The sequence below is a fragment of the Acinonyx jubatus genome, chromosome E3 (assembly GCF_027475565.1).
Source record: "Acinonyx jubatus isolate Ajub_Pintada_27869175 chromosome E3, VMU_Ajub_asm_v1.0, whole genome shotgun sequence".
Classification (NCBI taxonomy): Eukaryota; Metazoa; Chordata; class Mammalia; order Carnivora; family Felidae; genus Acinonyx; species Acinonyx jubatus.
In genome coordinates, this window is record NC_069398.1 from 8223433 (window position 1) to 8237787 (window position 14355).

General features: G+C 52.1%; 1 protein-coding gene across 8 annotated transcripts in view; it reads right to left on the reverse strand.

Annotated features, from left to right (window-relative positions):
* Window positions 1-3697: 3697 nt before the first annotated feature.
* MARF1 (meiosis regulator and mRNA stability factor 1) overlaps window positions 3698-14355 on the reverse strand; it is a 39675-nt gene continuing 29017 nt past the window's right edge. For all 8 annotated transcript variants that reach the window (XM_027043189.2, XM_053213390.1, XM_027043188.2 and 5 more), the window contains 6 exons: window positions 13522-13752; window positions 11625-11837; window positions 10373-10433; window positions 10160-10285; window positions 8383-8553; window positions 3698-6355 (listed from right to left, as the gene is read on the reverse strand). In XM_027043189.2, coding sequence (XP_026898990.1) covers window positions 6111-6355; window positions 8383-8553; window positions 10160-10285; window positions 10373-10433; window positions 11625-11837; window positions 13522-13752 — 1047 coding nt within the window. In that variant the 3' untranslated portion in view covers window positions 3698-6110. The remainder of the gene's footprint in view (window positions 6356-8382; window positions 8554-10159; window positions 10286-10372; window positions 10434-11624; window positions 11838-13521; window positions 13753-14355) is intronic.

Here is a 14355-nt window from a genome sequence, read left to right on the forward strand (position 1 = left end):
CTCGCCAGGGTTCTTGGGGGGCCTGGGGCAGACAGTAAGACCCGCTGGGGCCTGCCCTCGTGAAGCTGACCGTGAGCAGACGGGGGAACAGGCAATAAGAGTCGTCGTAACCTGAATGTCACCTGAAGCCCCACTCCCCGTGCTTCTCCAAGATGTTCGCACCTTCCCGGGGCTTACGGTCCCTGAGTCACACGTGCCCTGGACCACGCCCCCCACCAGCTCTCCACACCCCTCACATCCCTTCCCACGGCTGTCCCCTCCCTCCTCCCGCCAAGTCCCACAGGAAACTCACCAGCTTTCCCCACTCGCCACAGAAGGCAAGCTGCACAGGCCTTGGGACGTGAAGCCGACCTTCCAGAATGCTTACGGAGGTGGGTGCGGGTTTGCATCACAGCCGCACACACCAGTGAAGATGGGCCACTCCTTTTGCCACCAGCTCTGCCTCCAGCCCCCACGGGGCTCACGTGTGTCCCTGGCCTCCCCATCAGCGATTGCCCTCCGGCTTTGAGACAGTTCAGCTCCCTGCCGCCCTCTCGCTGACCTCACTCCAGGCCCCGTGGCGTTTCCAGAGAAGCCTAGGACACTGCTAGCCGGCCCCCGGGGCCCCCTCCGCCCACCAAGGTTTATTTCTCTCCCGAGAAGGTGTTTGTGGCTCCTTGACTCTCCGCCCACAGGAGAAGCAGCTGTGGCGGGTTTCGCGTCTTGACGAACAGTTGTGGGCTTTCTGTCCCCCTAGGCCAGCGGTAAAGCACAGAGGCGGCGGGAATGTGGGAGGGGGCAGCTAACGGAATAGGGGGCCACTGGGCTCTGTCGGGCAGATTACTTGATCAGAGCCGATCGGGAGACTCCTGACGGACTGGTTCGGGATTCTTTTTCTGGAAGAGCCGAAAACGGTAGGGAAGTGCCGGTTTGGTGACACGGAGCTCAGCATCAGCAATTCCATTTCGGGCCTGTTGTCCTGTTTTTCTAACAGTCACATGCCCAGCCCCCGAGTTCCTCGCGGGGCCGGTGGGGGGTTCTCTGCTTCAGTCCTTGAAGCCTCCTGTTCCCACTTGGAAACCTCGGCGCGGAGGTGGAAGGCGCGTGAACTACAAGTCGGTCTCTCGGGGCCCTTGCGGCTGTGAAACTTGGCTGCCGGCCCTCGGAAGGTTTAGGGCCGGGAGCCCTCTCCTCTCACACCAGGAGCTCGACTGGGTGTCTCAGGCCTTCCTCCTCGGTCACTCCCTCATTCGTCAAATACTCCAGGATCACCTGGGCGCCTGTGGCTGGCTTCTTCTACTTGACGGAAGTTGGCAAGGATCACGGGAGGCCCCTCCGTTGATGAGGTCACATTCTATGAGGCTCCCTCTTAGAGGACTGGAGGAGGTTCTCCTCCCGGGTTGGATGAACTAAGCCGCCGTTTTGAGGGATCCCATGTGGCAGGGAACGGTGGATGGCCTCCAGGTGGCTTCCAGCTGACAGCCAACAAAACCCAGGGCTTTCGTCCTCATGCGTGATGGGGGGGGGGGGCGGGGAAGATGGGGGAGGTCGGTGGGGTCAGGACTCAGAGTCCACGTACATGTACAAAACCCTATTATCCTCCTCACGTAGGGAAGCAAAAAGGGATTTCTTTCCCGATCCCATGTCTGGGCCACACACCAGATTCAGAGGCTGCCTACACCGAGGGCAGGGTCCCTGCAAGCCTGTGGGTCACTTGCATGCACTCACTGTGAGTGACATCAGAAACTCTGAGGGAGGGGGCGCCTGGGTGGCTCAGTCAGTTGGGCATCCAACTTCGGCTCAGGTCATGATCTTGTGGTTTGTGAGTTGGAAGCTTGCGTCAGGCTCTGCGCTGACAGCTCAGAGCCTAGAATCTGCTTTGGATTCTGTGTCTCCCTCTCTCTGCCTCTCCCCCACTCACGCTCTGTCTCTCTGTCTCTCAAAAATAATGTTTTAAAAAATTCAAAAAAATAAAATAAAATAAACTCTGAGAGACAAAGGGTGGGAAGCGGGAGTGGGGGGTTCTCCCATGCCAGGCCCTGCATCTGGGAAGGCTTTTGGGCAAGGGTGTTAGAAGAGGCTTTCCCATGGCCGGAAGAGACGGCTCCGCCCTGCCCTTGACCCCCCACAGCGCTCCTGGCTGGTTCATACTGTGGCAGCCACCACTTGCTTTCCACCCACATGTCCTTCCTCCTTCCTCCTCTGTGCTCCGAGTTCCCCATTTCCAAATCCTTCCTTCCCAGGAAATGGGAATTGTTCTCTTCGCTTTGCTGAGGAAAGTACCAGCCCTCTATTTCCGACTTGAGATCTTCAAAGCTCCTGGCCTTGCGCACCTGAAAAGTGGGGGGGGGGGGGGGGGTTCTCTCTTTCCCGCTATTTCCATCATTTGCTGACCCTGTCCCAGAGACGACCGGCTATTTCCTCCTGTTTCCCAGGGCTGCCAGCCTCCCAGGGAGACAGTCTAGAACTTTCCTGGGAAGGAGTAACGCAGACAAGCGAATTTGCTCGTCTTCTCTACATCTGTCCTCAAAGACTGGCATTAGGGGACGCTGATGCTGTTAACCAGCAGACTGCCCATTATCTATTTATTGTGGGAGCGGGTGGTAAAGGAGTGCAGGCCAGGTAAGAAAGGAGTGGAGGCCACCCTGGCCGCCGGTTCATGGGGCAGCGAGTCAGGGGGCCCGCTCCTGCTCAGGCCCAGGGCCAACGTGCGACCCGTCCAATCCACGGCGTGAGCGGAGGCTACGGCAGGTCACCGGTACGGGGAGCAGCGGGGATGCTCCTGAGCCGCGACTCGACCTCTGCCCACATGAAGCAGCTAGAAAACAGGAAGAGAAATCCCAGAGCACCACGCTCCTCACGGTGATGAGGGGAACAGCTAGGGCGAAGCTTCTGGAGCCAGGTTCTAGATGTCGACACCCACCTCCTGTGCAAGGAGAGGGGGGGGGCCTTCACTCAGCTGGCCATCTTCGAAGCCACCGCCTCCACACCGCGTGGAAATGCACAAGGAGAGAGGCAGTGCCCATCGCAAATCCCAGTCCGGACCCACGAAACCTCCTTGCCTCCCTCAAAAGGGGTACGGTTGCCGCCCAAGGTTTTCCGCAAAGGTTTGCTACCGCGGAAGATGTTCGGAAAGGATCGCCAAGGGCTTTTAAGAGCTTTTTAATGTTGGGCTTTAAAAAATAATTGTACTTCATGAAGAAGCAATTTATCCAAACATTCAGGTGTCTTCTGGGTGCTTTCAGATTCCTGCAAGGGGTCACGGTGGTCTCAGGGGATGGGCTTCACAGTGGAATCTGTGTAAGAAGTCTTTTCCAGATGGGCTTGTTCGGAAAGCATGCCCAGGGAGTGGCCAAAAAACAAGGTAGCCTGCAAAAATGGATTTCTCTCACAGGGACAGAGATCCGAGGGATTATCTCAGGCTTATAACCAGAGGGGGTTTGCGGCTACTGTCATTCGCCCCACATGTGATCATGCCTGGAACTCGGCTGGAGACCCTGGACGGTCCAGAACACGAAGCACCAACAGCCTGGCCACCGTCCAGGGCCGTGTGCCAAACAGAAAGGGCCGCTGAGATGTCAGGTTGATGTGCTCTCCCTGACAGACTTTTCAGAAGGGGTGCGAAGTTGGGGGAACCCAACACAGAGAGAGGGCTGGACTGGCCTTTCGTCCCACCCCACAAACAAATCCCACATCAACTCAGAAAACTCCAATTAGATGCTTGCTTTGTAAAGTTTATTGACAACTGTTTGGTCCCAACACACAAAACAGCACTTGAACCACAAAGAAAGTGTTGAAACAAAGTAGACAGTTAAGAAAAACATCTCTTCCCCCAAGCCCAATCCAAAACAAACAGTGCAAGATGGGAAAGGGGGGTTTGGTGACGACTTTTTGTCTTTTTTTTTTTTTTTTTTTTTTTAAACAGATAAATCTAATCTGGTACATCTTTCCACCCAGAAATAAAGAATTTCATTGTCTTAATTCTCATACATCATTTTGTCACATCATTTAATTAAGCCTCTGGATAAAAAAATAGATCACGATCAGACTGGCCGTTGTGGAGTACATCACCGACACACCGAGCTCTCGCTGTGTTCTCTCACCTTCCAACAGCGACCGTTAGAGTCACACACGCGTCCCAGGCTGACTGGTGACCCCGGCGAGCGGTTCGGTTCGACCAGACTCCCATGACAGCGTACGTCTGCAGGCTCTTCTCTGTCTGTTGCTCAAAGAAGCCGCTCTGAGACTGTCCCTAAGTGACTTGTAATGGTACCTCTTACGTTTTTAAAGTCAATCCCGCATCTGCGAGCAAAACTAAAGTCCAAGAGTGCAAACTCAGCCTTAAGAAGTCTCAGGATAAGGCAACTGAGGTTCTCAACACCAACTTTATTACACTGTTTAAAAGCTTCTTAAAAAAAAATTGCACATCTGTATTTGACTTCCTGCCGTCCTATGTCTGTAGAGGAAATGCCTTCGTTCCCAGAGGGTTCGCAGAGGGGCCATAATGCTTGGAAGGCTTTTCCAGTGCTGTTCCATCTCGACTGGGGCCATGTGTGGAGAACTGAGAATCACTGGCTTCATTTTAGAGATTTTGGGGAACAAAAACCTGACTTGTAAAAATCTCTCTCTAGCCCTTGTTCTGTGGCATTTTATCCAAATGCTGGCTATGAAGAAATCAGAGCCCACTCTCTGGCCTTCTAGAAATTACAAAATATGAACAATTCCCCCAAAGAAACCATCTCCGTAGCAGAAGACCTTAAGCCCACGGGTTCTCTCTGCTCTATGAATGAATCCGCCTTTTTGCCCAACAAATACAACCCATTGTAAATGTCAGGTTTCTCCAGGAGGGGTGAGAGGTCACCGTCACCGGATGCCTCTGCCACCTCGAGGCGAAGGTCATTCCACAGGGCAGTGCTCCCTCAGAGGCTGGCTTTTCCCAAAGGGCAACATCAGACACTGCAAAACAACCAAACATGCTTCCAACAACAGCGAGAAGTAACAGTAAAAGCGGACACTCTTAAAAGACACGGAGCCAACACGCACGCGCACACACATGCACTCGCGCAGAAAGCTTCCCGGCTACCGAAACCAGGTTTAAAATGACAAATACAAGGTTAAGATGATCAACCTTGGCCTTCACACGTATAGATAGACTTCTGTCTCTTCCTAGTGGAAAGAGTATCGGTATCACTCCTGTTAACGCACCCCCTCGGCTCTGATTTGTAATTTATGCATTTCATGCATATTTTAGGAAATCAGACTCTCTTCCCAACATTGCCTCTCAACACACAACACTGTGTGCTAGAATTCAGATGCTGACTTTCAATTCATGACACCAAGGCCATCTCCTTTTCCTTAACCCAATGCCTATCAAACTGGAATGGAACATAAAAGGGAAGCTTAAAACATCCTCAACATTCTAGAAAGCTCCTACGTGGAACCCTGAAGCGGAAACATTTGAAAATTTTCGTCATGAAGCCACATTTGTCAACTACAGACATAGTTACAAAAAACAAAAGAAACCAAGGCACGCTTACAAGTCACATGGAAGCTAGGAACCTTCCTAATCCAACGTGAAAACACATTCTCACCACCTCGCCCGCCCTTCTGCTTCCGTGTGTGAACGCACAGGCTGTGGAGCAGGCTTCAATGCAAAGACACACCATGCACTTGATTCAGACTGTCTGGAAACACCAGGAAGCAAAGGCTCAGAGGCTATCTTGTGCTACATGTAAGATTTGACCACGGGTGTGGCTTGAAGGGAAGTAAAACCACTCCCTTCGAGCTGAGTTCTCACTGCTTTCTTCTTAGAGAACATCATTACATTTCGTGGTAAGAAAAACTGGGTAAAATATATTAAGAATTCTTTAACAAATGCCAGGAGGTTTTGGGGTGGCTTTTTTGTTGTTTTTTTTTCCCAAATAATTAGGGGAGGAAAAAAGAAAAACATTTCAGCTCAAGGCTGTGTTCAATGTAAAAGAAACAAAACGTTATGGGATACGTCTAAAGATGAAGTAAGTGGCTTCTAGGGGGTTTTCATTCAAACAGAAAAGGCTGTGTTTTTTGAACCCACTTTTGTGTGCAGAATCAGACAGCGTTTCTCCATCCTAATTCTATGTTCAAAACGCGAGTCAAAGCTTGGTTATAGGTGCAAAGGAAAAATTGGCTGCCAATTTTACTCTATTTTTGGGTTGCTTTTTGGCCGGGCTTTCCACGGGGTCCTTGCCGAGCAGGGACTCTGAGGTTTCCGAGGAGGGGCAGGGAGGCACTGGGGCAGCTGCTGAGACGCAGGGTGAGCTGGACTTGGAGGCCGGGTTTTTGTTCTTTACTGGTACTGGAATTTCAATGCTCTCTTCTTGGTTTAAAATCATGATTTCTGTAAACACAGAAAAGCAAACCCCTTCAGTTCTAGGACCTGCCCGACATGTTGGTTTTTAGTTTCTCTCTAAGATTACCTCAAAAAATGTCTTGTAAAACTTTTTTAAAGTTTATTTATTTTAAGAGAGAGAGAGAAAGAGAGCAGAGGAGGGGCAGAGAGAGAGGGAGAGAGAATGCCAGGCAGGCTCCGTGCTGTCGGCGTGGAGCCCGACGCCGGGTTCAAACTCACGAACTGTGAGATCATGACCTGAGCCGAAACCGAGAGTCGGACGCTTAACCTACTGAGCCACCCTGGGCCCCTCAAAAGATGTTTCAAAAACAACCCACCAAACATCATGCCCAGGTCACAATGTACGTACCTGCTATGTGGTCACTCTGAGTCACTTAAAGTCACGTATTTTATGAACTGCACATCGGCTCTCCCGGGAATGAGGTTTTAGAGAACGTCATTTTGGCCAGAACTCAACAGCCAATGGTTCAGAAACATTTTTTCCCCACTCTGGATCCTGTGCCCAATCATTCTCTCTGTCAGGGAAAGACCCACTAGCCTCCTGGGACCCGAACACTCTCACACCAGGAGGGACCTCAGTGTCAGGAAGCCCCGGGCCCTTCCACGGACAGAGGACAGCACTCTGCGTGGACCTAAGGTGGGCAGAGACAGGGAGAGAGCTGCAGAGTCGGAATCACTCTCAAGTACCCAGACACTGAAACACAGCCGCTTTTCCGGCAGTGTTTACAGGCTGCTCTTTCTCTGGCTGAGCCCCAAACACTTGGCCCGCTATACACACAGGGCCAGTTTTGCTTGGAAGAGACCCCCCTGCGTGTGTAAGGGGCTCTCGCACCGAAGGCACAGAGAGGAGAGAGTGAGAGTCGGGATGCAGACCCCCGGCTCCCTGCTCAGGCCGACACTCAGGACAACAGCAGACGCCATTGCAATCACATTTGTGCCCGTCACACGCGCATGGGGGAGCCCACGTTTACTAAATGCACCACAGCCACAACCCCACGGAAGCATTACTATCCACCATACGCCCCTCTAGCTGTGCCTCCTTGAGACAGACGGACGCTCCTCCTTCTGTCACAGGTCACACCGTCTAGGGGCAAGAGCCACGTGTATGTTTCCCCTCCCACTTTCCAGATAAACAGCCTCAGTTCTTTCACCGGGCAACACGAGGCTATGCCTGGCGTTCCCCGGAAACAGTACACAGAGCGGAGAAGAACTCGTTGTGATAGACGAAGGCAACAAGGGAAGGGCCTCGATAGAGGCGGTGGGCTATCCTCTGCGGAGGCCAGGTGATACAGAAGCAGGACAAGAAGGCTGGGGTTCAAATCCCGGCTCAGCCACTTCCCAGTCCAGCAGCCTGGGGCCAGCGTGGTCTCCAGTGGCGGCCCAAGCTGCACCCCTCATCACCTGCCCTGCAAGGCTGTGGTTCTGGTGAAGCATGAACATGCCTGTGAGCCCAAGCGTGGGGTCAGGCACAAGGGGGACACACGGGGCCGGCACCAGGTCGGTGCTCCAGGCGGCCAGCTTCCCGTCCCTTCTCAGATCACTGTGCGGAGCCCAGAGTTCACGTCACAGACGCCCTCTCCCCCTCCCCTGCTCACAGCCTCACAAGGCCCGGGGACGCGGGGCAGCCACCCAACTCTAGGCCAGACTGGGCTGCCGCGTGCGGCTGGTGCCAGGTGCGCCCACGAGCCATTGCCCTATATGCAGGCGGGGAACACACGCCCAGCAAGCCCTCCACACGCCCCCGGGGCCTGGTCCACAGCCCGGCTGCATCAGCCCTCCAGACCCACCGCCTGTCCAGGCCTGCCGCTCCCTGAGCCACCCCGGGCTGTGAGCCTAGTTTTGCAGGAAGACTGACAGGAAAACAGGGTCCTGAATAATCATCATCAGTGCAGGTATTTTTGTGCCTGAAAAACCACAGGTGCTCCCCACCTCCATCTAACGTTTACCACACTGGCATCATTCTTTTCTCTTTTAATCCACAGAGAAAACCCCCGCAACAACACAGTGCATCCTACCAGAAGGCGCTTGAGGGTGCTCCTCAAACTGAATGAGATCAGCAGACTGGAGGATGACAGGATCTGGTCTCAGCTGAGGGGACGGCAGGCATGACGGGACGGGCGCACACAGGAGGTCCACGGGGGAGTCGTTGGTCAGGCGGAGGAGCTCCTGCTCGGTTTGATGGGGCCCTGGACAGAGAAGGCAGGCGTGACTCTACCGTGAGACTGTACCTGAGGCCTTCTTTCCCGGCCTTCAGGATGAAAAAGGCCAGGAAGTACTCAAAAACCCTCAGTTTAAAAAAAAAAGAAAAAAAAAAAAGCCATTAACAGAAAGGCCTTGGTCACTCTTTGGTGAGGGAAATGTCACAAGCCAGTATTTCCCGTTCTCAGGAATAGCAATCTCCTAAGGGCCAGAGCCAAAAAAAAAAAAAAAAAAAAAAAGGGGGGGGGGGGTTCCACAATCGGCTTCTAAAGAGGAGAAACAAGAATCCACAGATGGTGTATAAAGTAGTTAAATGAGCCAGAGCTCCGAACCGGAAGAGCTGAACCCCGGTTCTGTCACTCCCCAACTGAGTGAACCTGGGTAAGTAAGCCCTTTAACCTCCCAGAACTTGGGTCCCTCATTTGTAGACTGGAGGCAACGCGTGACAGCTGAGGGCACAGAGCTCCTTCAGGAGCTCTAGAAAGTCTTACACGCTGCACACGTGAGGCGCTGGACACGCACAGGCCACGGCAACACTTCTAACTAGCGACTAACGCGGTCGTATGAAGACTGAAGGCGCATACACAGCAATGGACCCACCCAAAACCCTTACAATAAAGTTAAAATTGCTACAGAGCTCAAGCCAGCTTCTAGCCAGAGAAGGTTCCACATAAAATCTAAGTGAGCCACTGTTGTTCTTAGTATTATTAATATATTATTATCCAGTCTTTCCCAGGGAGATCCTGTGACAAAGACTATCCTTGATCCAACTTTAGCCCAGGCCCTTTGAACCCTCTTCCCCACAGGCCTTGACCTTGGCCTTCCATGTCTGTCCGGTCCTTGCCAAGTCTGCTCTTAGCAAATATCTTGCAGGGTTTTGTGAGAAGTCGCACCCCTGCTCTCTGAACAAGGTCCCCAATCCTCCACCCCAGATGTCCCCCCTCACTCTGCTCCTTGACTAAAACATCCCCACCCACCCCACTTTTAAGTTTATTTATTTCTGAGAGAGAGAGAGAGAGAGAGAGAGAGAGAGAGAGAGAGAGAGAGAGAGGGAGGGAGGGAGGGAGGGAGGGAGGGGGAATATCCCAAGCAGGCTCTATACTGTCAGCCCAGAGGCCGACACGGGGCTCGAACTCACAATCCCTGTGATCACAACCTGAGCCAAAATCAACAGTCACACACTTAACTGACTGAGCCACCCAGTCACACTGCTCCCTCACCCTTGTATTCAGAGCTGAGTTCGATCTCCCTCCTCTAGTGCAGCAGAGTTGACCCTACCGCCATAGTCTTAAAATACCATTTTAACAAGTGTCCAAGAAATTTTGTCCTCGAACATCTGAACTGGGCTCACATATTGTCACTACAGGGGCGTCCACATGCTTTAAAAGCCTTAACCGCTAACCATAAAATGCCATCAAAAGCAGGCCAGGTTTTCAGGTACCAACTAAACGCCAGACTGCTTTGGAAAATGTAAGAAGACTTGACTTTAACGAAGGAAAACAACCCACTGTGGTCCTTTTCCACCCCCACCCCCTACCCACTCCCGGCCACCTGCAGCATCTCACAAGCTTCGTTCCGTTTTTCCACGCTTACCATCGCTGCCTGCTCCAAGTTTGGGTTCTGGGGCTGTGCAAGATTCGGGCACCGCCGGGAGGTGCTCTGTGGCCGAGGGCTGGTCTTCAGGACTGACCGGGGAGAGCCCGAGTGAACTCACACGGCCTGGAGGACCAAGAGGGCCCATCAGAGGGAGAAGTCGGTGAGACAACCGGGGTTTCCAGAGCGGGGAGGGGATGGGTGCTTACTTACTTTTCATGTCATTTTTTAACACTACAATTCTCTTATGACCATGTCCTTTGATCCAGACCACCTGCACACAAGACATACTAGTGGTTAAGCAGTGGAAAAGGAGAGGAAATAAGTCCTAAATCCAGGCAGAACGTGACCAACTGTGCTGACCCGAAATACCTCACAAGTTAGAAAGTGACGCCAAGGAAAAATTTTCTATGCTTCTTTTAGCTTTTAAAGTGATAGAAGCTGGCAGAAACACGTCCCTTACAAGAAGATGCGTAGTCTAAAAACGGTGAGACTCAGCTTTAAAAATAGGCTTTGCGGCTCTTCCAAAGACCATCTCCCAAACGCCAGTTCTGGTCTATTAAAGGAGACAGTTCTCACAGGAGAGCCCTTACTAATTTTTCTAGTAAACATACCCTAAGAGGATTCATGGAGATGAATCAAAGCAAGTCCCCGGTCCTACGTCTAAAACGAAGTCCTCTCTCCACGTCCTTAGCAGAGCAAGAGCGCAGCAGAGGTCCTTCGCTCCCTGCACCGCCCCACACGCACCTGTCACCGAGCCCCCGACCTCAGCCTCACCAGGTCCTCCCTGCCTCCCCCATCCCTCTCGCACAGGTGCGCTTTGGGTGTCACTCCTACCTGGACTCCGGCCACGGCCAGGATCCTCGCCAAGCCCTCTCCTCCCCTTCCACCGGTCCGGGTGGCAGCAGTGACATTGGTGCTTTCCGCACACAAACCTGAGACTCCCCCCTGCCCTCCCCTCCAGGCCTCCCGCTCACCTGAAGGAGGAAGGCCCCCTCAAGTGAGCTCCTGCTTCACTGATGGGCCCCTGCCTACTTGTAAATGCCCTGAACCTTCCACACTGCTGGTCACTACCCTGCATGCGCTTACACAGCCCCTTCTGTCACAGGGTTCACTTCTACGCATCCCCGACATCTCGGCCCTAGAACGAACCCCAAGCCCGGGCATGGGCCCTGCTCGTGGTCCCTCCTCACTGCACCCAAAAATGGCTGCACCAACCGCACTGCCTCATCACCTGTTCAGGTGCCCTGACCTCACGCCATCACCTTATCACCTGGCAGACAGGAACTTAATACGGGCTCGCAGAATGAAGGAGAAATGCTGAAGTCATTCATTTTATGCCAATGGTATGTTTTTCAAAATGCCCGCCACGTCATCGACCCGGCAGCACTTCCACCTCCTGTGCAGGAGACGGGCCTGAGGCTGTCCCGGAAGACGCTCTCCAAGAAGCTCGGCAGACACGCACCTGAGGGATTGCTCCCAAGAGCTCCTCCACACTACTGTAGCCGTAGGTCTTGGGTTGCAGTGTTTCTCCGACATACTTGGTATAGGCCATGGAAAACTCATGGAGAAAAAGCTGCTGGTAGTGGTAAGTATGGAGTAGAGACCGCACGTTCTTGGCAAACAAATACAGGCTTGTGAGCTTCACACACTCCTCTGTCTGGTCATTAGTAAAAACCTGGCTCAAGAGAAAAAGACGCATTAGAAACTCCCAGAGTGTTGGCCTTGCCCCCCAGGGGTCCGGGCCGCCAGCTGAGAATGAAAAGGCACCAAGTCAACTTGAAAAGGGACAACAAGCCAGGGAGGAGGAGGAGGAGGGGTTCATCCAAGGATCTCCTCAGAGAGAAAGCAGCGCCTTGAGCAAACCTTGGTTCTATCTGTGCCTCTAAGCCGGCAGAGGTCTGAGGGAACTGTGTGTCAGAAAGGAAGGAAACTAGCCAACCTGAGGTCTCAAACAAGGAGGCAGTGAGGAGGGAAGAGAGCTGCCTCAGACAGCAGGGACTGAGCCCAGGGAACTCGCACTCCCAAAGTGGCCTTCCAAGGAACACTGTGCTGCAGGATGACGACAGTGGTATTCTTGCGGGGCATTAAGGGAAGAAACCCCAAAGCTCTTCTGTCCTCAAGTAAACAAAGTCCTTTACCAGAAACCTTTCCAGAGTCTTAATGTACACTGAAAATCTCTAAGGGAAGGGGTATTTCCCAACCCTCACTGGCCACAGAAAGCCTTTTGTATTGGATCATCTATTTACGCCTCCTAGAACCAGTGTTCATGTAACAGAGAACTGAGAGACTCTAGAAAATGTTGGATTTGGTACTGGGGAACAAACCAGAACTGCACAGTAGTTAAAGTAGGAAAAATACCTTTTATTTAAGAACTACCACAACAAAGGAAAAGAAAGAACACCAGTATAGACTTGGGCTCGATTCTGAATACAAGAGAGAAAAGTGGGGATTTATAGGCAAGGAGGAAGGGGGTGTTGGTGGATGGAAAATTACTAAGGCATCCAAGGTCATTGTCTAGTCTATAAGGCGGCTCCCAGGAGGCTGGCCTAAGTTTGGCCAAGGAGAGACTTTTTGTCAGTATCTTTTAATTATTTACTTATCAATCACATGGTTATTTGGTAACAACGGTATACCACTCTCTTCCTATGTTGCTGGATTTTACTGGTTAATATCCTATTTAGAACCATTGTTTTCTGGGGGACTCTTAGGTTTTGGTATTAAAGTTTCTTCGGCTTCATAAAATGAAGTGGTGAGTTATGTGCTTTCAACACGGCCTAGAATGATTTTTAGGAAGTTGGAGTTATGCTTTAAAAGTCAGTTAAAAATCCAACTGTGAACCTATCTGGTCCTGGCGTAAATTTCAACGATCTTATAGCCCCTTTGGTGGTAATTGGTCGAATTTTTAACATCTAGGGTCAATTTTGATATAATTTTGTGGGGTGGAGGGGGCTTTATCTATTTCTGTACTATTGTCTTATGATTTTTCTAACCTTAAGTGCTATTCTTAAAAGGCAACCTGGGTGACCAGCCTTCCTTTCTGACCTGTGCCTGACTGATGAGTCGCCCGGAGCCCCCACAAAATCCGTCTAATTCAGACATACCTAACGGTAGCAAACTGCAGCCAGTATATAACAAAGCACCCCAGCCTGAGACTCAGGAGGCCCAGGCTTCCCTCTTAGCTTGCTACTCGTTTGGGCAAGGTGCCCACACCCCTGCTACGCCTCGGTTTGTTCAACTACGAAATGACCGACTGGTCCCTTCCAGCTCTACATCCTCTAAGCCAGACCATCAAGTGATCCGGAAACATATGGTTCCGCGGTTCTCATAAGACGGCTCCACAGAACTGTCAATATTCATACCTCCACTAAGTAGGGCAGACTCTTCAGAAGTTCGGTCAAGGTCATGAATCCATATTCACAGGGGTTGAGGGGAGCACTGTGGGTAGTTTCATAACGCCTCTTGAGCTCATCGACAGACAGGTGGGTGGCTCCTTCCCAAGACATCAGCAACACCAGCAGCTGGGCAGTGAGAGCACGCAGGGACTTGCGGTTGATCAGCTGAATCTGTTTGCCTGACGCCATGTCAGCAACCTGGGAGGACAAGACCCCACGTGTTTTCCCAGCTAGAGAGAGGGGTGCCATGCCACACGCACTCAGCTACTGTCCTTGGGCTAGTGAGACCAACAGAGGGAGGTTTTCTAACTTCTTCTTTTCCAGCTGCTATGGGACACCAGACCAACATTCCAGGGGACACTGGGGCAGGAGCTGTTCTCGCCCTTTCTGCTGGTCCACAATCAGAAACTTCCATCGACACCAGCCCTCTTTTAGGGCACTCCTTCCACTCCCGAGCCCCTGAACTGAAGGGTGCTGCGCTCAGGGAGGAGGCAAGGGAGGGGTTTGGACTGTGTCCCAGGAGCTAGACTGGGGCAGGGATGGAAGGCCCACTTTAAGGACACCCACATTTTCTTCTAGTCCGTCATCACTAGCCAGTAAGTGGGTACTTTCCTGACTACATGTCTACCCCTCGATTCTTTCTGGTTCTCAAGGAGATAACGGGTGTGAGTGATGAAGCACGCTGGAAGGGGAAGCTCCTGAAAAAGACAGAGGTTATCATTCAGGGACCAAAGAGCACGTGAAGAAACAGATGTTTGGTAGCTGAGACCCACAGGCAAGTGCACCGCTGAGGTGTTGGCA